We start from the raw sequence: 21842 nt of genomic DNA on the forward strand, positions 1-21842 counted from the left end.
ACATCACATTTCCTGTTGGGAAATGCTCCTTCTCTACATAAGGTAGGTATTAGACTCTAGGGGCCTGCATGATTATGGATGGGCCTTTTTGGAAGTATGGGTTCCTCTTTGAGCGGCTGTTCAGAAGGGGACAAGAGTGGAGACCCAGAAGCCCAAGGGGAATGGTAAGTCCCAACCATTGCTTCCCATGGGAGTATTAGGTCCAGCTGTATTACTCAAGCCCACAATATATAATATTTAGGACAAAATCTTCGGACTGCTTAAAGGAGTGCTCTGATGTTTGTATTCTCTGATGTTCTCCTATGCTCTGATTTAATGAGTCTGGGATGCGCCCCAGGAGTCTGCATTTTAACACATTAGTCTATTGATTCCAGGGCACAAAAGCCAACTGCTCTCTGAGAAACGTGGGACCGGGGTGTTAGGGAAAGACCACCTCCCTACAGGGAGAGGAGGGCTCCCCCTTGAAGAGAATGGAGTCGCCCTCCTTCAGTCATGCCGTGCAGGGAAAGGAAGACCGGTGAGATGGAATGTTTCCTCCCTCTGAGCCTCTCAGATTCCAAAGAGACTTGGGAATCCTCCTGGGGTGTGAGAGAAGCTGGCCTCTGGAGCACAAAGGTAGGTTGGGGGTTAGACGGGGAAGCTTGCTGTGGCTGGTACTCCATGAATGTGACCAATGATCCCAGAGCCTCCAGCGAGCTCTTGACATCTGCGCTGTGATGTGTGGAGAGGAATCGATTCTTCTTCTCAGTCTGTGTCTACTCTTGGGCTGCAGGGAGGCTTAACGAGGGAAGGGCATATCCCCCAAGGTGTGTAAGCAGCAGAGGCCTTGGAAGGCAGTGGCCTTGGAACATGCTGGGGGTGACTCCCTATGGAAAAAAGAGCAGTGTGGGAGACCATTGGGATGCATCCTCCCATCACTCCTGTCCAGAGAAGGGGGCACATTGAAGGGCGCTTGTCCTTAGCCACACAGAAAGACACTTCTGAGCAAACTTGGCCTTTTGTTGCTAACAGTTCAGTTGTACCCAGGAACCAAGAAGAGTCAGGCAGCATTTGGGTTATGCATACAGAAAGAAATTAAAAATAAAAATTACTTGCCCTTCTCTATGTATATCTGTTTATTAAGGACACACACTTCAATTAGTGGCTCTTTTATCTTGGATAAAAATCAATCCAGGTGCCCCTCCCTTGGCAGAAGCGGCAGACTCCAGCTCAGGGCAGCAGACAGCAGCCCCTCTGAGGACAGAGGAGGAGGGCTGACGAAAGGCCGCACCTGACTAAGGCTGGGTCAGATTTCGGCCTTGTTCAAACTGCAGACACCTTCTGTGGAGACAAGGTAGTACCCTGACCCTCCCTTGGAGGGAGGAGCCTTGCGGTCAGGTGAAGCTCTGCCATTGACATGACATGTCCTATATGAGGAAGACTAGGTGGGGAGAACTCCAGCTGGAAATGTTGTACAAAGTGCCTCTTTCTCCATTAACTTTCATTTTAAACCTAAAATTGTATTTCTGAACTACAATCATTATTTACTCCAAGTTGCACCCCAAATTCATTATGGTTTCTCACGCCTTTTAAGTCCTACCACGGACCTAGGCCTTAGCCCATACACGCCCAACCTGGTTACCTACATTTCTCACAGTTCTCAAACATACACCACGCCTTTCTTGTTCCTGGCATTTTCATGCTTTTTTCTCCTCCTGAAGTGCTCAGGCTGTGTTCTCTGCCTGAAAAAATGTTGTTGCCTAACCTTCAGGTCCCACTTACCCAACCAACCCTGCTCGAAGCCTTCCCTGGCCTCTCCCCTGTCTGGCCTGAGGCACTGGGTACAGCCTCACCAGTGGCTCCTACCGTGAGGTACTCTCTGCTGAGGAGGCTTGCTGCGTTCCCTCTGCGGGAGGAGCTCCTCCGTCCAGACTCTCTTCTTGCCGGTCCGCTCCTGATGAGTGGAATCAAGTTCGGCAACACATCGAAGAAAAACCCAAAGTAACAGTGGTTGAAACCAGTGAGAAGCCAGAAGAAGTGGTGGTTAATGTTATGAGTCAACTTGGTGGGATACAGGGTCCCCAGATATTTGCTTAAATGTTATTTTGAGGGTGTTTGTGAGGGTGTTTCTGGTTGAGATTAACACTGGAATCTGTTGACTGTCCCCATGTACGTGGGCCTCATCCCGTCTCTGAAGGCCTGACTAGAACAGAAGGCAGGGTGAAGGAGAATGCACCCCTTGCCCCCTTTAACTCTTTGACCTGGGACATCAGTCTTGGGCGGCAATTCAGTTAGAGAACTCACTCCTCTGGTTCTCCTGGTTCTCAGGCCTCCACACTAGACTGAACTACACCACCAGCTTTCCCAGGTCTTCAGTTTGCAGAGAGCAGACTGTGGGACTTCTCGGCCTCCCTAAACCTGGGAGCCAATCCCCTATAACACATTTTTCTGAGGGGCACCTGGGTGGCTCAGTCATTAAGCATCTGCCTTCAACTTAGGAGGTCCTGGGATTGAGCCCTGACTCGGGCTCTCTGCTCAGCAGGGAACCTGCTTCTCCTTCTCCCAATTCCCCTGCTTGTGTTCCCTCTCTTGCTGTCTCTTTCTGTGTGTCATAAAAATCTTTAAAAAATAATAATACATTTCCCCCCTCTCTCTAATGTATATATATAGATCATGAGCATACATACACTACATATATATATATATACACACACACACATACACACGTCCCTATACACAAATATTATAAAAATATAATGTGTGTGTGTGTGTGTATATATACACACACACACAAATGCATATATATCTCCTCTTGGTCCTGTGTCTCTGGAGAAGCCTGACTAATACAGCAGTCCAGGCTGTGGTTGCCCCTCCAGAGACCTGAACTCCATCGACCTCATCGTCCCAACATCTTAACATCAAGCCTCCTGTAGCTACCAGGTCATGCAGCAGGCAGCCAGAAAGAGAAGGGGCCAAGAAGAGGGGTCTTCCCCTGCCTGAGCAGGGAGCCCAACCACACGGGGCTCCATCTCAGGACCCTAGGATCATGACTTGAGCTGAAGGCAGACTCGCTTACAGACTTCACCGACCGAGCCACCCAGGTGCCCCTCCCCTTCTTTTTAAGAAGAATTCTCAGAAGCTTCACAGGATCCTTCATTCACATGGCCAAACCTTGCTGCAAAAGGAACAGGGAAATAGGGATGTTCAGCCAAGCAGTAGCATGCTCTAGAACATCTTATTATTAAAAAGACAGAACAGCTAATGTAAGGCCTCAGCCACACGTGGGCACAAAGCCACATGCTCACAGGATGTCTGCTAGATGCATTAAAGGCGACTCAGTCATCCTGGGAGGCTCATCATGCCCCGTCTTGTGACAAGCTGAGTGTCATAGTTCTGGGAATATTTCTAGGAAGTTCAAAAGCTCCCTCCTCGTATCTCCTACCTCTTACTAGAGGCTACTGGCAGACTCATCATAAAACATCAACTCTCCCTAAAGTAATCTATAAATGTCATGTTAAATTAAATTAAAATGCCAACAGGCCTTTTTAGAAACAAGAACTGATTATAAAGTTTATATTGAAATATAAAAAAATCAGTGGTGAAAAATAGAATAGAAATCTGAAATGGACAAACAGAGGAATGTAGGGTATGAGAAAGGGCTTTTCCAATCAGTGGAGAAAAAGAGTGTTTCTTCTAGAATTGTTGTAGACAACTGGGTGGCCATCTGGACAAAATCTGGTTTCCTATTCAACTTTATGTAGAATAAATTCCAGGCAGATCCATTATTTAAATGTAGTAAATAAAATCACAAACTTGAAATATTTTTTTAAACTTGTAATCAAGAAGGCCTTTTTAAGTGTGACTCAAAACCCAAAGACAGAGAACACAAAAAATAAATTCAACTCCATAAGAACAGAAACAATTTTGTGGTTTTTAAAAAATGCAAACAACACTGAAGTTAAAATACAGGTAGTGAAAAGTATTTTCAACTTGTATCTTCAGTTTAAACAGAGCTTCCACAAATCAATGAGAAAAAAGACCAGAAACCCAACGGAGAAGGGCGCCTGGGTGGCTCAGTGGGCTGAGCCTCTGCCTTCGGCCCAGGTCATGATCTCAGGGTTCTAGGATCAAGCCCTGCATCGGGCTCTCTGCTCAGCAGGGCACCTGCTTCTCCCACTCTCTCACTGCCTGCCTCTCTGCCCACTTGTGGTCTCTCTCTCTCTGTCAAATAAATAAATAAAATCTTAAAAAGAAAGAAAGAAACCCAACAGAAAAAAAGGCAAAGGACACAGAGAGACAATTCACAGAAAAGGAAATACATAGGGTCCTTAAACATGGGAAAAGATATCTAACCTCACATTAGATTCTTCTGATCCAAAAGATACACATTCACACATAGGAATTTCTACATGTACGAAAATTCTTTACAGGATGGCTTATCATAACAACATGTCCACTCACAAGGGACAGATTTGATAAACCACACACTTCATTCATAGAATGGAGTCCTGTGTGTCCTAGAAGAAGACAGATCTTTGGAATACTGTAATGGAAGGATCGCCAACATACATTGTTTAAGTAAAAAAATCATGGAACGTATGACTCAGAAAAGTATATGTACTATGCTACAATTTGTGGAAAAAAAGAGAAAGAACCTATGTATAAACGTATATATACACATACATACGTAAACATGTGCATAAAACACCAAGAAGCAGGATGTAGCTACGTCTAGATTGGGAGGCCTGGGGTAGCAGAAGGACAGCAGTGAAAGGGAGACCTTTTCATCACACAGTCTTTTTACCTATTAAATTTGTATTTAAATTTAAATTTGTATATATGATATTACCTACTCAAAAATAGAAATTTTTTCAAAAATTGCCTTTTAAAAAATAAAGCACTTAGGTTTGGATTAACAGAGAAGCCAGAGCCTAGCACAGCAGAGGGTCTTGGGAGACATGAAAAACAAGAATTAGGGGCACCTGGGTGGCTCAGTGGGTTAAGCCGCTGCCTTCGGCTCAGGTCATGATCTCAGGGTCCTGGGATCGAGTCCCACATCGGGCTCTCTGCTCAGCAGGGGGCCTGCTTCCCTTCCTCTCTCTCTGTGATCTCTTCCCTTCCTCTCTCCTACTGTGATCTCTCTCTGTCAAATAAATAAATAAAATCTTTAAAAAAAAACCAAAAAACAAGAATTAGCCAGAAGAAAACAAATCAACTGAAAGGCCCTAAAGAGAGAATTCAGGATATGGAGAAAGACCCAAAAGTTCATTCCCTTAAGAAATAGTTCTTGGACAACTGAATAGCCACATGCAAAAGAATGAGATTTGATCCTAACCTCATACCACATACAAAAATTACCTCAAAATGGATGAAAGACCTGTATGTGAGAACTGAAATCATAAAACTCCAGGTTTGTGCAACACACTTCAAAGTTCACCAAAATTAAGCGAGAGCCTAAGTAACACCAAAGGAGAGACTCAGAGCAGCTGGTGATCAGGCTCCAAGACTTGACTGATTCTTGTCTTTAAAATGTTCCAGTCATTTAAATACTCATTAGGAATTCAGCATCACTGGGGAACTGTATTAAATGAGCTAAAAGAGCTAAATACCACAATTCACAGTGGAAAAATATGCAAACTACTTGTTGAGTGTTGTATTTTCTGAAGCAAGCCCCGGAGTGGCACCAAAGCCAGGCAGCCCCCTGGCATTTAAATCGTGTGTGCCTTCTCAGAAGGAGAGACATTTATTTTCCCTTGTTCTGAAAAATGTTTCCAAGGCATCTAATAGTAGTTCAGTGGTTTTCTGTAGAAATTAAAAAAAAAAAAAAAAAAAAAAACTTGCCTTGGCAAAAAGTGCTTATTAGGACACAGGACTGGTTGCTGACGATTTCTTAGCATCTCCTTTTGGGGATCAGTTGACCTGCTGGAGAAAACTGTCTCCCTAGGTTCTAGGTGTCTGGAAAATCTCTGGAACTGTGGGGCCGAGGAGACTTGGCTCTCCTCTGTGTGGGGAATAGTGGCTTTTCACTTCTGCTGCCTCCCTGCCCCCTTCCTCCAGTTAATAGCTCTGTTGTTTGAGGAACCCACTTCTCCCCTGCCCTTAGCCTGTGGGGTCCAACTGGGATGCCCCTCTTTCCTCTGCGGCATCTGAAACTCAAGGCCAACTAATCAGAGCACAGCACCCCCAGGCCATAGGGACTGCCTTTTCTTAGGGCAGAGTGAGTTTGGATCCCTATCACTTGGAACCAAAATGGTGTTCACCAGCTCAGCCACCAAACACAACAGTGGGTGCTTGGAAAAAGAGCCAAGGCTATAGCATCTAAGAGCATCTGGGGAATCTGTGTCACCTCTCACCCAGGCCCTGGGGCAGCTCCCTGCAGCTCCAGGCACACGCCCCTCCAGTGTAGGACTTGGCCTTCCCACCTCTGCAACAGATGACTTGTCACTCACTTTATCTTCCTCTTAGGGCACTCCCAAATAAACCCACTTACCCAGGGGAGACCATGCGCACAGTAGAATTAATGGAAGCTTTCCTAGGAGAGAGGGGAAGGCTTCTGTCACGTACCCCACAGCAATGACTTCATAAGTCTTCATCACGTGTCTGCACTCCCCAAGGCTCTTCTCTGTCCCCTCTGGCCTGGCACATCCTCCTCCTCCTTGCCCCCCAACTCCCAAGGGCTCTGCAACCTCCCCCCTACAGAAGCAAACACTTTTCTATTTTCTCAGGCGGCAACTCCTCCAGGCAAACAAGGACCGTAGGCCTTGAGGCTTCGCTGCGGTACCTGTTTTAAGAGAGGAAACCATACGGTGCTCATCATGGATGTTAATGAGCTCTCAGCAACCTGGGAGCTAATGAGACTTGCTATCCAGATTTTTTAAAACAGTATTTCACAGGGTGAGGGAACTTGCTCCTGGCCACGAGGCTGGCAGGGGACAGAGTTGGGCCTCAAACCCACTCCGCCTGTGCAATCCGGATGAGGCTAAGCGGCTGGTGTGGACAAGCCGGGTGCTGACGGACAAGGGAGACAGGCAATGGAGGGGTCCAAGAATGCTCGGCTCTGCTTCATTAAATGAGAAGGTGTCCAAACATGTTAGGGCTTTGGGCAAAGGTACAGCAATATGTGTGGTGGCGTTTTTCCTGAGAAAAATGATTGTAACATTGATATGTTTGGGAAAATTGCACGTTTCTCAATTTGTTGTTCAGTGTGTCACCGTGAATGTGGCTATTTTCCAGACAGCCTGACTTGCTCATAACATGAGTTATGCCCGCCCCGGCATGTAGACTCACAGCACGGATGGCCCTTTTGTTGTTTAAAGCGCACGTTTCAATCGGCTGTGAGATCCAAGCAAAAGGTCGCCCCCCCAACCCCCAGCTGGGCAGCCCTCTCCAGGGCACTGGCTTCCCCCAACTTCAGGGACAGCCTTATTTCCAAATCTCCTTTTGACTGTAGAGTCCTCTGCACAACTCGCTGGGTTGTCCAGACACTTAGAACGGGCCTTCAAGGGAAGGGGTTGGGGGTCCCTCCTGGTTATAGATCCCCCTACTGTCCCAGCTCTGACCGGGCCCCAAGTGGTTGCTGTATAAATTAAATCTCCCCTTGCAACAATAAAAAGAAGTGTCCCCCAATCCCTTCCCTGAACAAGACAACCTTGGGAACACAGGTTGGAGAAAATGCTTTGCAGGTTGGTCAGATAGAAACATGTGTACCATTTTACGGACTTGGAGCACAGAAAAAAGAAAACATGGCTTTTTTTTTTTTTTTTTTTTTTTCTTTTTGTCAGCAACACCATAGGCAGAGTTCAGTTTGGAGGTTCAGAGTCTGGGTGTGAATGCTAGCCTCCTCTCTCAGGAGCTGTATGGACGAAAAATAACTCAACCTCACAATCCTCAGTTTTTTCATTGAGAAAATGGGAGAGGTACTAACGCCTTCCTGATCGGACTGGTATGAGGATAAAAATGAAAGAAAGACTCTAAGGAGCGGAGGCATCCTGGCACGCTGATAAGCCATCAGCCATACTGACAAGCCATCAGTAAATGTGAGGTCTTACTATTCCTTATTATGATCCTGAGTGTCTATTTTTGTTCAAGGGACATATATTCTTTTCCCATCAAGAAAAAGATGAAGAATGGTTTTTAAGATCCTCTGAAACAAAGCAGCAGAATCTGTTTTCTTCGGCTTTTCTTTGGGGCCCAGTGATTCTGAGAAGGAAGTGGCTGCAGGCTGTTTTCATTTTGCACTTCAGCTGGAAATAAAGGCGACAGGCAGCATGGAAGGCGGACAATTTGTAACACAGTTCGACTCTGGCCTCTGATGTTTGAGAATTCCTGCTTATGGCAAAATTTCCCTGGGGTATTCAAAATGAAAACAGCTCACAGTATCTCCTCTCACTCCCCACGTATGGAGGAAACCTAGTGAGCCCTGCTGGCCTCACACGGACCGACCTGGTCAGACATTAAACAAGCACCACAGACTGAGCTCTCTTAGGTGCTCTCCCTGCACTGTCTTAAGGTTCAGTCAAGGGTATGAAAATGCACTTGAGTCCGGAGGCAGTGTAATTCAGTGGCTCAGGATAAGAATACCAGACCCCAGCCAAATGCATGCAATTCCCAGCTATGTGACCTCTGGGGTCCTGTCACATTTTTAGATATAGTGAACAATGCTCCTATGAACATGGGTGTATGAATAGCTCCTTGAGACCCTGATTTCATTCTTTTGAAATATATACCCAGAAATGGAATTACTAGATCATACGGCAATTCTATTTTAAATTTTTTGAGGAACTGCCATACTGTTTTCACAACGGCTATACCATTTTACATTCCTACCAAAAATGCACAAGGGTTTTAATTTTCCCACATCCCTGCCAACACTTGTTATTTTCTTTTTTTCTTTTAAAGATTTATGTATTTGGAGGGGGGTGCAGTGGGAGAGGGAGAGAGAGTCTTAAGCTGACTCTGTGCCAAGCACACAGCTGAGCATGGGGCTTAAAACTCACCACCCTGAGGTCAAAACCTGAGCTGAAACCGAGTCAGACTTTCAACCAGCTGTGTCCCCCAGGCACCCCTTTCTTTTTTTAATGATCGCCATTCTAGTGAGTGTGAAATGATGTCTGTTGTAGTTTTGCTTTGCATTTTGATCAATAATTTTATGCTAGTAAGTTCAACAACTTGGTGAAATGGACAAATTCTTTAAAAGACCTTTAAAAGACTCTGCTAGGATTGTCATAAAGTACCAAGACTGGATATCTTAAACAATATAAGTTTATTTTTCCATAACTCTGGAGGCTAGAAGTCCAAGATCAAGATATCAGCAGGGTTGGTTTCTTTTGAGGCCTCTCTCCTTGGCCTATAGATGGTCACCTTTTCCCAATGTCTTCACATGGTCTTTCTCTAAACCTGTGTCCTCGCTTTTATTTATTTATTTATTTATTTATTTATTTATTTATTTGAGAGAGAGAGAGTGTGTGTGTGTGTGTGCACACAAGCAGGAGGAACAGAGAGAGAGGGAGAGAGAATCCCAAGCAGACTCCGAGCTGAACTGGAGCCCTATGTGGGTCTTGATCCCAGGACTCTGAGATCACCACCTGAGCTGAAACCAAGAGTGGGTCGTTCAACCAACTGCACCACCTAGGCACCCCCTAATCTCCTCTTCTTATAAAGACACCAGTTATATTTGATTGGGGCCCCACCCTAATGTCTCATTTTCACTTAATTATCTCATCAAAGGCCAGATCTCTCAATATAGTCCCATTCTGAAATATCAAGGGTTATGACTTCAACATTTTAATTTGTAGGGAACACAATTTAGCTCATAACAAATTACCAAAGCTCACTCAAGAGAAAACAGATAATGTGAGTAGCCCTAAATTTATTAAAGAAATTGAATTCATGGGCTGTCTAGCTGGCTCAGTTGCTTAAGCACCCAGCTCTTGGTTTCTGCTCAGGTCATGATCTCAGGGTCATGAGATGGCGCCCCACATCAGGCTCTGTTCTCAGTGCAGTATCTGCTTGGGGTTCTCTCTCTCCTTCTACCGCTCCCCCTCCTCCTCTCCCTTCTCCCAAATAAATGAAATCCGTAGTTTAAACCTTTCCACAAAAACAAAAACAAAAGAACTTCAAGCCCAAGTGTCTTCACTGGTTAATTCTACTCAAGTATTTAAGGAAGAATTAATGCTATACCTACACAATCTCATCCAGAAAACAAGAGATGATGGAACACTGATATTAAAACCTGACAAAGACACTACAAGAAAAAAAGCTGCAGAACTATATCCCTCAAAAGCACAGATACAAAAATCCTAAACCAAAATTTTAACAAATCAAGTCCATCAATATGTAAATAGGTAACATACCCTGGGAAAATGGGCTTATTCCAGGAATACAAAGTTGACTTAATATTCAAAAGTCAATCAATCTACCATATTAGCAGATTAAGAAAAAAATTATATGATCTTTCAATAAATGAGAGAAGAATTGCAAAAGTCCTATATCCCTCCCTTATAAAAACTCTCAGCAAACCAGAATAGAAGAAATTTTGCTGACCTGATAAAAAGTACCCAAGAAAATATTTTGATTAACATCATGCTTAATGATGAAAGACTAAATACTTTCTTTCTAAGAACAGGAATAAGGCAAATTCTTACAACTTCTATTCAACATATTATAGGAGGCCCTAGCCAGTGCAATAAGGCAAGAAAAATAAACAAAATGTGTATATATTACAAAGGAAGATATAAGACTCTATTTGCAGATGACATGATTATCTTTGTAAAAATCCAAGATCTATTTTTAAAAGCCACTAGAACTAATAAGCATAACATCATATAAAAATAAATTGTATTCCAATATAAACAATGAAGAAGCACAAATCAAAAAACTCTAATACCATTTTTGATGGCTAAAAAAATTTCACAGATAAACTTAATTATGTATATAATATTCTTTACACTGAAAAACTACAGAATATTGCTGAGTAAAATATAAAGATATAAATAAATGGAACATAGATATAGAACATATTTATGGATTGGGAGGTTTTTTCCTAAAACTGATACACACATTTGACAGAATCCCATTCAAAATCCCAGAAGATTTCCAGTATAGTCTATAACAAGCCCAAATTAGGTAGTGTTCTTTGTTCTTCCTTTTCAGTGTTCTTTGGACTAAGTATTTACATATAAATTTTAGAATCAACTTGTCAATTTCCACGAAACAGTTTAATTTGGGTGGGGATTGTACAGAATATAGATTGATTTGGGTAGAACTGATTCTTAACAATATTAAAATTTCTAATCTATGAACATTGTAGAACTCTTAATTTATTAGATCTACTTTAATTATCAGTAGTATACATTAAGTCTTACTTATCTTTTCATATTCTTGATGCCATGTAATTGACTATACATAGAAAAAGTTGCAAAGTTAATTCAATGAATAAAGGACAGTCTTTTTAACAGATGATACAGGATCAATTGGGTATCATATAGAAAATACTAAAGCTTGACCCTTTTTTCATACCACCTGCAAAGTAATTCAAAATGTGTGTTTATAGACTTAAATTTAAAACTATGGTCTAGGGGTTCCTGGGTGGCTCAGTTGGTTAAGTGGCTGCTTTGGGCTCAGGTCATGATCCCAGAGTCCTGGGATCGAGGCCCATATCCTGCTCCCTCCTCAGGGGAGAGCCTGCTTCTCCCTCTCCCTCTGCCTGCTGCTCTGCCTACCTGTGCTCTCTCTCTCTCAAATAAATAAATAAAATCTATTTTAAAAAATAAATAAAAGTAAAACCATGGTCTAAGAGAAAATCTTTGTGACATTAGTTTAAAGAACAATTTTTTACAGGACATAAAAATATGCAATATCAGCCATAGATTGATGATATTTGTAAAACATGTATCTGATAAAGGACTTGTATCCAAATCCTATAAGGATTTGGATAACACAACTTGATAACAGGGAGCAAACAGGTCATTTTTTAATGAACTTGTTTTTGTTATACCTGTACATTTGCATGCAGTTGTAAGAAATAGATCTTGTGTAGCCTTTATCCAGTTTCCACAATGATAACATCTTGCACAACTATAGCATAGTATCACAGCCACAACTCTGACATTGGACTGTCCAAGAACATCTCCATCATAAGACTCCCCCATATTTTCTCCTCCCGGGACCCCTATCCCATGCGAGTCAGAACTGTGGGATCTATGCGTATCCCATGTCTCTTTAAAGCATTCTTTTAAATACGTCTTTGTTCATTGTTCTACATTCTTTGGAGAATTCCTTGGCCTTATCTCCAAATGTTATATTTTTCATTTCAGCTGTGTCCCTTCTGCTATTCAGAACATCTACTGAAGTTATCATGGCAATATTTGGTATTTCCTAAATATCTAAATAGTCATTTTTTAAAATAGGGTGTTACTGCTTCATAGTAGCAATATCCTCCTTGCCCTCTGAAGTTATTACAGTTCATGTAAAGCTTGTGTTTGTTCCACAAGTGCCATTTTACTTCCCAGAATTGGCTCTTATGTTTATAGAGTTTGGACCCCTCATCTCGAGAAGCTGGCTTTCCTCAGTTCAGGATCTCGGCAGCTGGTCTTCATCAGCCTTTGCACAGTCTTTCTACACTGAGAGTGAGGAAGGGGCAACGTGTGCTACAGGTGGACACCCAACCATTCACCTCCGGAGCATGAAGGCTCTCTGCTCAGCCCAACTGAGCCTCCTTCAGGAAGCCTCCTTGACTCTCACAACCCTCTGAACTTACCTCCAATATAAGTCTTTTACTTAGGCCCCAGCATCTAGCACAGAGTACTAATTAAGTACTCAAAGAAGCGATAAATGAATAAATGCTTAGTAGAAAGCAAGACACCCTTCCTCTGCTGCACCTTCCCAGCATCTTTGTGGGGAAGCAAAATCAACAAAAGGCTGAAGAGTGGACATGCCAACAGATTGTTGGCAAACACTGCCTAGGGTGCAAAAAGAAATCTGTCCAGAGGAGGCAGATATTTTACCCTCTACAGGTTCAGTCTTTTTTCTTCCTCCCCCTTCCTTACCCTCTCTAAACCATATGCCTCTTCCCCAATTTTACAACATGAAATGAAAACAGAAAACCTCTCTTAAGCATTTTTTTATTTCTCTGTTATTTGGTTTCTACTTTGGTACACATGAGCTGTGGCTATATTTCACACAGAAGCTGACATATCTCATTATGACACGCCCCATAAAACAGAGCACATATAAATCACCTGGCATGGTTTTGCTTCACCTGGCTGTTATTGCTGAAATCTTTATTTCTAAGAGCACAAAAGGGAACATTCCTTGAATCTACAGATGAATGGGACAGGGTAAGCAGCAACCAAATCTGCTGGGATGGGGAGAGGGACCAAAGACATGGGCTCCCGCGTGGCCGTCTGCAGAGACATGAACAGCACTGACGGAGAAGCCAAACAAAAATTTCAGAAAGACCAGGGCCAGTGGGGAAACACACCCGAATGACAGCCCATCTATCAGACCCCTCTGGCTTGCTCAGTCCTAATAGATTCTGACATAAACACGATAACCCAGGTGGTGTAATACCGAAGCTGGCACGCCCACTCTTTGGCCTGAATCACTTACATGAGTATTGTTTTATCCTGGAGCTCTAGACGGCCCCTCCCCTGGGCAGAAGCACCATCCATCCCTCTCCATGACAGCCCCCATCATGTCCCCAGCCAGTCCCACAGAAAGACCCAGCTGGGCCCTGCCAACTCTAAAATGTCTTGCCCTCAAAAGCCTGGAGATTAAAGGCAGTATCCAGAAACTTCTTCAGAGAAACCAGGTGAGTGTTCCTATTTCCTGTGGCCGGTGCGGCCGCTGGGTCATGGCCAACGTACCTGGAGGAGAAGAGACAAGTTAAGTGGAGGTCTGGGCCCGACCCAGCCACTACCCCAGGACTGCATCAGGTCTAATCCCGATCACCACCCTGCGGCAGACGAAGAGCCGGAGGCTCCAAGAGGCCAAGCAACTGGCCTAAGATCAAAGGAGGTTCTCTCATTCAGCTCTGGCTGCAGAACAAAAACAAAGGTTTACTCTCCATAAGGCAGAACTGACGGGGTCCCTGATCTGGCATTAACAATCACAGGACCAGCAATGCCTATGGGACCCATCCCCTCAATTTCCAACCTGGTCCAGAGAAGGGCAGTGGCCAACAGGGCAGGTAGAGCCAGGATGGGGCCTCATGCCCCCAGAGTCCCTTGGGCCCAGAGGAGGCAAGGGGCACCCACAGCCAGGCTCGTACCATATGGGGCGCGCCCGACTCAGGATGGTCATGAAGCGCGGGTTGATGTAGTCATAGTAGCCCATGTTCTTGTGCTCCTCCTGGCACCACACCAGCTCTGCGTCTGGGTACTTCTCCGCCTCTCGCTTGATCAAGTCGAAGGGGAACGGAGAGATCTGGGGCAGGCAGGGAGACAGCAGAGTACCCCAGAGGAGGGCAGCAGCCTCAGCACCCCTGGTGAGGCTGAGCCCTACCCCTCATGTGCATGCCTCCCAAAGCTGGGGGGCCGCTGATCTGACCCCGTCCATTACTCTGACTGGGCGAGGGCTTAGGCTGCACCTGTTCCAGCCGGGTGATGGCCACTTGCTCCTCCAGGCCCTGGCTGCTGCGCTCTTTCACCAGGTCATAGTACACCTTTCCAGTGCAAAAGATGAGCCGCCGAACCTGCTCCGGGGCCCGCGCCGCAGCCCCGTCCTCAGGAATCACCCGCAGGAAGCTGGTCCCTGGAGGTCCAACAGGGCACAGATAGCCTGAGAACCAGGCCTCCATTCCTGCTGCCCCACAAGGCTCTCTCTGGTCCCTGAGACTAACCCCAGGTTTGGATCTGTGGCTGCCATGGGCACCTCTGAGCCAATCTATGGAGCAGCGGACTGATGACACCCTGAGATGGGCTGGAGTCAAGGGCACAGCCCTGGGAACATGAACATGTAAGGTTGCAGGCTAGGGGTGCAGGTGGGCATGTATGCTAGGGAGGACCTCTGGGGGGAACAGAGAAGGTGGCATCTAGTCCACATCTAATGGCATTGATGTCTGTGCCAAACCTGCTCCCCATCCAGTCACGCCTCCCTCCTGCATGCACTCCAGCCACTGCACCACCATGCTAGAAGGTGAGCAGCTGTCTGGGAGGCTGCTGCACATTTGTCCCTCCCTCCCTCAGCCCTGCAGCCAAGCCCCCACCACCCTGAACATTTTTCCTTCCTGCGCGCACACCACATGCCAGGCACCAAGCCAAGCGTGCAGCAGAGAAGTCACTCTGGTGTCCCCCAATCTCAGGCGAGGACACTGAGGCGCAGAGGGAAAGCAGTTGCCCGTCCCCAGCAGAGGAAAGTGAGCACCGGATGCTCAGGTGGGGCGGTCCGCAAAGCCAATGCCAGGGGTCTGAACTGCTGGCTCAGTCACCCGCCCACACCCGAGGGGATGCCCAAACATATACAGGTGAAAAACACCTGCCAAGTCCCTTTCTGGCCAGCCATCTCCCTCTACTACTTAGGACTGTTTTCCAAGATGACTCTGCTCTGGAGAGCCTCAGGGCCCCACCTCAGCCCCTCCCTCAGCCTCCCCTGCATCACATCTCAATTCTAATCCCTGATCCTTCAGATCAGGTCAGATGCTTTACGTGACCCTCAACTTTCAGGTTAAGGCGTCTGAAAGCTCCTGGAGGGACACTGGGTCCCCAGGGCCAGCAATGTCTATTTGGCTCAGGAGGAAAAAAAAAAAAAAAAAAAAAACTGACTCCATGAATGATACACAGTGCCCTGCCCTCTTAGCTAGGCCCACACCAGGCTTCCCCCCTCAGCTCCCCCAGCACAGCCGGGGGCCCGGCTGCTTGGCCCAGGTGAGCCTGCCCAGACCATGTCAGGTGGCTACCACACGAACCTCCCAACCTGACCACTGATGGAGACTGAGCCAGGAGCCACTACAGAGGCACAAGCAGAGGCGAGGACGAGAGTCCCAGGAGCAGAGAACCATGGGCCACTAGGATCCCCCTTGGCCACCTCCCCAGTAGACTTGGGCACTTACCAGATACCATTTGGTCGAAGCTGGACTTGGCCTCTGGGTGCCGCAACAGAGATTTTGGTGTGAAGATGATCAGCTGGAAGGGAAACATGCCCAGCTGCCGGCGGCCCCACCCGGCCAGAGCTCCCGTCCCCAGGACCCGGCGCAATCATGGCCGTGAGCAAGGCGGGCAGCTCACCGGCTTACGAAAGGGCAGCAGGACCTGGCGGCGCAGCACGTGGAAGTAGTTGGCCGGTGTGGAGCAGTTGACCACAATCCAGTTGCAGTCGTAGAGCTGGCTGACTTCGAAGTCCTCTGTGAACACCTGGGGGGCCAGGGTATGGCTGGGAGCTGGCCCACCTGCGGCACCCGTGCCCTGGCCCAGGGAGGGAGCACAGCACTTACAGGGTAGGCATCAGAGTCATCGTTGCTCATCTGCAGGAACCTCTCAGGCCTTGCTGAGGAGTGCTCTGGGCCCTGAAAGCAAGTGCCGATGGCATGGACTGGCCTAAGTGTGGGGACCCAGGGCACAGGGGAAAACCTGGGTGGCTTCCTAGAGGAGATGTCCTCTCTCTCTGGAGCCCAAACCACAGTAAAGAACCAGGAATGTGGGAGTAGAGTGGAGAGAACATCTTTAGAGGACGGTCTGGTCAGAGCCAGCACTTGTGAACATGTGTGGGACAGGAAGAACAGGTAAAAAGGCCAAGATGAGGTGCTTCTTCCAGAATGTTCTAGAATGGGCAGTTGCCATTTAGTGAGTACCCGCTGTGTGTCAGGCAGAGTTTTATGGGCTCCATACACATTATTCACTAATTCTGAAAGCAGCCCCATGGTGTAGACATGTTTTCTCACTTTACAGATGAAGTTGAGTGGCAAAGAGATTAAGAACAACCCCATGGTCACTCAACCACAAGGGGCAGATGCGAACCCATGACTGACTCCTACTCCTGCCCTCGCCCACGTGGGTGCCTCTGCTCCATGAGGCAGCAAGACGACACCACACTGGCATCCAGGGTGGCTCCCCGAGGGACCAGGGTGATCTGTCCCACAGCCCACAGATTCCAGTCAGGCCTTCCCAGCCTCCCCACCCAGCCTGGCTCCTGCTCCACCCTGGACCTTTCCAGCTACGAGCCCAGGGCAGGTCACTCCCCTTCTTTCCTCATGTATGCAACGGGAAACAGGACTGACCGCCCAGCCCAGGTGTGAGACTTCCACAGGATGACGCTGGGCATGTAAGCCGCTCAGCACCATGAATCCTGGCTGCGACAGGCCAGGATTCATGCACCGGCCAGGTCATCAGTCCCTGACTGGATGACCAGGCCACGCAGAACAGGCCCTCAGGGACACACACAGCAGCCCAGCCATCCAGAGTGGGGAAGGCCTTGCTCCAGGTCACAGAGCCAGGTTAGAGGCTGCACGCACCCTGCTCCTTGCTGCCCTGCAGCCCGCACGGCCCCACACGTCCCCTACCTAGTTGGGCTGCACCCCACCCCAAGTTGTCTCGAGGGTTCTGCTCCTGCCCTCCGTCCTCTCTCTGTGCCACCACTCAGGAGTAGACCACCGGACGGCACTACTACAGAGCATCACGTTCAGGTCCCAGCTTCTACTTCTCTGTCTCAGTTTCCTTCATGTGGAAAGCGGGAACAAGAGCTACTGCATTTGTTGTTGGGACTAGAAGAGTTTGTACAAAGGGTATGAAAGAGCACGAGGCCCAGAGCAAACCCTCAGACGTGTCGGCTAATGAGAGCAGTGCTGCAGACACGTGGGCCACCCTGGGCAAACCCATATGTTCCAGGGGCCTGGAAGGAAAACACCCCCTAGGCCTGCAAGCAGCCAAGGGCCCACCCACCCTCTCCCAGGCACATCAGAGCCTTCCGGACCCCCGGCCACCACGTGGCCCTCACCATGCCCTCCATGCCGTGGGGCAGCAGCAGCACGATGCCGTTGTGCCGCACCCACTTGGCCTGGCCGGTGCTGATGAACTGGTCGATGATGCACTGGGCTGTGTTGTGGAAGTCACCAAACTGAGCCTCCCAGAGGACCAGGGCATTGGGGCTGGCCATGGCATAGCCCAACTCAAAGCCTAAACAGAAGACACAGAGACAGAGCCCGCCGCACACTGTCACCAAGTGGCAGTGACTCCAGTCAAAATCAGCACTTGCTCTTAACTCTCCCTGCCCCCACCCATCCTTCCCAGCAGGCCAGAAAGAGCCAGGGGACTCCTTGGGGCCCAAAGGCCAGAATCTCCCTTCCTGGCAGCTCACAATGTGCCCAGAGATGCCACCCTCAGCCCTAACCTTACATATGGCCAGCTTCAGCCTTATCTAGACAAGAAACCAAGTCCAAAGATATCCTAGGGAAGCATCAGGAGTCATCTGCCAAGAAGAATCCCCCCAAAATATGTGCAGTGCAGCAAAGGGGAAGGAACAGGATGGGGGCTGCCCTCTGCAGGGTTCCGCTTCTCAGACGAGGCAGTAAAGGAGGAAGCAGGCTAGTTAAAGGTCAAGCTAGGGAGGAAAGCGTACAGGAGACACAGTCCTGGGAGCCCAGAGCCTCCGGAGGGGCTCTTAAGATAGGGCAGCTGGGTGGTCAAGGTCAAAATAATAAAGACAGGACAGCCTGGGGTCCAAGACCCTCTCTGGTCCCCAGGTATCACAGGGCCCGCCTGACCTGCAGGCCGAGTTCTGACCCACCCAGGACTCCATATTCTGAGAGGGAGCTGTTGCACACAGTGTAGGGGGCCTGGTCAGGCCAAAGGTGGTTCATGGGGACACATGTCCTCCGGTCAACTTCCTGGTCATGGAGAACGTGGTGCCGGTGACTGGAGAGAGACAGATGGGGAAGGGATGAAAGGCAGGTGGATTACCACCTGTTCACCCAGAGCAGGTGGGACAGGTAGCAGGAGGCAGGCAAGCCTCTGTCACTGTGCCAGGAAACCTGACAGAATTCCAGAGGATGGTGACACCAAGAAGGCCCTGGGAAGCCAGAGCAATCTGGTCTCTCCTCCAGGTAGCCTCCCTTCCCAGTGGAAGGGGTCAGAGAGGCAGCCAAGCAGCCCTCTGATGGCTTGACCCAAGAGCGGGGCCTGGAGAGGCTGATGGGGCTACCTGTGACTACCTCAGCCAGATAAGGGCTCCCCAGACATGGTCCAGGAAAAGGAGGAAGAGCCAGCTCCGTCCAGAGCTCTTGGGCTGATTCTGGGAGACCCCACACACAGAGAGTTCTCAGCAATCCCGTGGGGTCAGTGAGGACAAGGCTAATGCCATGGGGCCCAGGACCCAGATACCACTCTCCCACCCTCACCTGAACGTGCCCCGCTCCACGTCCTGCCCGCTAAGCCGCACATGGATGCCCTCCTTGAGCAGGGAGCCAAAGGCCATGTACTCCGCCAGCGCCCAGTCCACCGTCCGTGTCTTGGTCATGTCCGCACGGCCCCGGAGGATTCGAGAAAGGCCTGCAGGAATGAGCAGCCACGCTGAGGGATGCAGGGCCTCAGCCACCGCAGCTGGGACAGCTATAGCACCGGGGCCCTAACCTGGTATGTATGTACTCAGTATACACCCCTCACACAGAGCAGGGCCCTGGCAGGCCACAGGAGACCCAGCACTGGGCAGCCCTCCTCTGGCACCTCCACTCCACAAGCAGGACTGAACTTCTGGCCACCAACCTCCCTCCCTTCAGGAAGAAAGAACAGGCATCAGTAAGTGAGCGTCTGCCACGTGCCGACACCATGTGCACTGAGCCAGGAACATTCCTCATCGGCCACCTGCCAGAGAGTGCTGCTGACTGTCCCTAGTCTCCAGATGAGGACACTGGGGCTCAGAAGAGGGAACTGATTTACACACAACCACACCACTATAAAGGTGTCTGGGTTTGAGCCCAGGCACCGGCCCTAGAGGGATTCCTGCTGGCCCTACACCTGTACCAGCCCGAGGTGACAGGCACACAGAGCAGGCACCCCAAGACACCTGGGCCACCAGGCACATTGTACAGGAATCCCACAGGCTGGTCAGAGCACATGCAGGCATCCAACTACACCAGGCGGGCCTCCAGGCCACCCAGCCGAGAGGCTGGGCCAGCAACCACCTGCTAGCCTAGGTTCACTCAGAAGCGGCAGGCTCGCCCTCTCTCATCCATCTAGACCACCAGCAGGCCCAACACTCCTGCCCCTTCCGAGCATTCCAGAACCAACCAGCCCCTCCATGGAAGCCCTTGCTTCTCTGTTCTCCTTCTGTCTGACCCACGGACCACTCCAGCAAAGGCACTGTGAAAACCCTTGGGGCCCGACATAAGCCTCCATCACTACCACCCAGCAGCGGGCATGGCTTCCACATCTGCCCACCCTGACAGGAACTACTCTCACGGGCACCTCACAAGAGTGCCAGAGGCTCCAAGAACTCAGCTGACCGGCCAAGCACCAGGTGGGGACGCAAACCCAGCTCCCCTGACCCCTGAGCACCATCTCCTGCAGGGGCCATGCCGGTGCCTGCCCACAGCCTCACCAGTGTGGATCTTAAAGTCCTCCACGGGCACAGAGCTAGCCACCTCGCCGATGTGGGTCAGGATATCCTCGGGAATGCCTGTGGCTGGGCACGTCATGCTCTTGGGCTCCCCGTCCACGTTGAAGAAGCCTGCGAGGGCAGAGACTCTGTGTGCTTTTGGGTCGAGGTCAGGCCTCTGATCCCCTGGTCAGCCCGCCTTCCCAGGACTCAGGGGCCCTGCTCTTCCTTAACCCCACCTGCGCTCAAACCCTGACCCACCCTCAGGACCTGAGACAGCTGACAGCCGCAGCTCCATCTCCAACACCTACCCAACAGCTTCTCCTGAGTGCCTGTGGGGGCTGCTCCCTGGGCCCAGGGTCACTGCCATCTAGCTCCAGCACATGAAGGCCCTCTGAGCATCCCTTCCCCAGGCTCCCTCCACTTTGGTGTGCACCTGCCTTGGCTCAGCCCTCCTTTTCCAGAGGACAGCTGGTTGGATATGCTCCCAGGCCAAAGGCATCTCTCCTGTACCCTGCCCACCCCCACCTGCAGCAATCAGCTCCCCCCTGACCCCCCCACCGAAAGCCTCAGGAGTCTCAGGGATGGAGCGTGCAGCCTCTGGGCTGGGCCCTGACTGCCCTCACCCAGGACCACTGCAGTCCTGGTCCCATGCCCAGGTGAGTCACTCTCAGCCACACACCACTCCCTCACCGGGCCAGGGGAAACTCACCAGGCCAGGGGGAGTCCAGCCAGTGCTTTATATGCAGGATCTTTTTATCCTTGGACCTGCCATATGCCTCTTCACAGATCCGGTCATATTTGGCGATTTCCTCCTGAAATTAGGGTGAGTGCAAGGATTGAGGCAATGACGGCCTGGATAGCCAGAGGCTGGACCAACCTGGACTTGTAAGCCCTGGTCCCCTTCGCTGCATTCTAGAACTGTCTTTCTGCTGGCCTGCAGGGACCCTGTGACCAGGGGCTAAAGTCTCAGAGTTAAGGGGGATCCCTCTTGCTCAGCAAGGGACTTGGAGGAAGCTCAGAAAAGACTCACAGCATTTGCTCTCAGAGCCCCCTTAAAGCAGGAGGACCAATGCATCCATAGGTAACTGTAGGGACAAACCCAGCTCAGGGCTGCCTCCTGCAGGAAGCCTTCCTGGATTCCTGCCTGAAGCAGAGCTTCCCTCACATGGCAAGCATTCACTGGCCCACCAGGCTGTAAATGTCTTTGGCTCTGTCCCCCTTGACAACGACAAGTTGCAAGGACAAAGACCATATTGGCTACTTCTTGAAATCACTGCCAATGTCAGCAACTACTCCAGGATTCCAGCTCTGCCAGAGGCTTATCTCAGGCGTCCATG

General features: G+C 49.1%; 1 protein-coding gene and 1 long non-coding RNA gene across 3 annotated transcripts in view; one reads left to right on the forward strand and one right to left on the reverse strand.

Moving 5' to 3' along the window:
• On the forward strand, positions 1–13092 carry LOC309857367. Its single transcript, XR_014307657.1, has 2 exons — positions 1–164; positions 12510–13092. It is a non-coding gene; the product is annotated as an uncharacterized lncRNA (long non-coding RNA).
• Positions 13092–21842, reverse strand: part of OGDHL (oxoglutarate dehydrogenase L) — a 26291-nt gene continuing 17540 nt past the window's right edge. The window contains exons 12-22 of one of the 2 annotated variants that reach the window (XM_082718688.1): positions 21215–21317; positions 20506–20634; positions 19307–19457; positions 18697–18824; positions 17908–18086; positions 16409–16480; positions 16203–16328; positions 16028–16100; positions 14567–14730; positions 14249–14403; positions 13092–13844 (exon numbers count right to left, since the gene is read on the reverse strand). In XM_082718688.1, coding sequence (XP_082574814.1) covers positions 13721–13844; positions 14249–14403; positions 14567–14730; positions 16028–16100; positions 16203–16328; positions 16409–16480; positions 17908–18086; positions 18697–18824; positions 19307–19457; positions 20506–20634; positions 21215–21317 — 1404 coding nt within the window. In that variant the 3' untranslated portion in view covers positions 13092–13720. The remainder of the gene's footprint in view (positions 13845–14248; positions 14404–14566; positions 14731–16027; positions 16101–16202; positions 16329–16408; positions 16481–17907; positions 18087–18696; positions 18825–19306; positions 19458–20505; positions 20635–21214; positions 21318–21842) is intronic. The other variant, XM_082718687.1, reaches the window with a different exon arrangement.

Source organism: Mustela nivalis (genome assembly GCF_964662115.1).
Source record: "Mustela nivalis genome assembly, chromosome: 2".
Taxonomy (NCBI): domain Eukaryota; kingdom Metazoa; phylum Chordata; class Mammalia; order Carnivora; family Mustelidae; genus Mustela; species Mustela nivalis.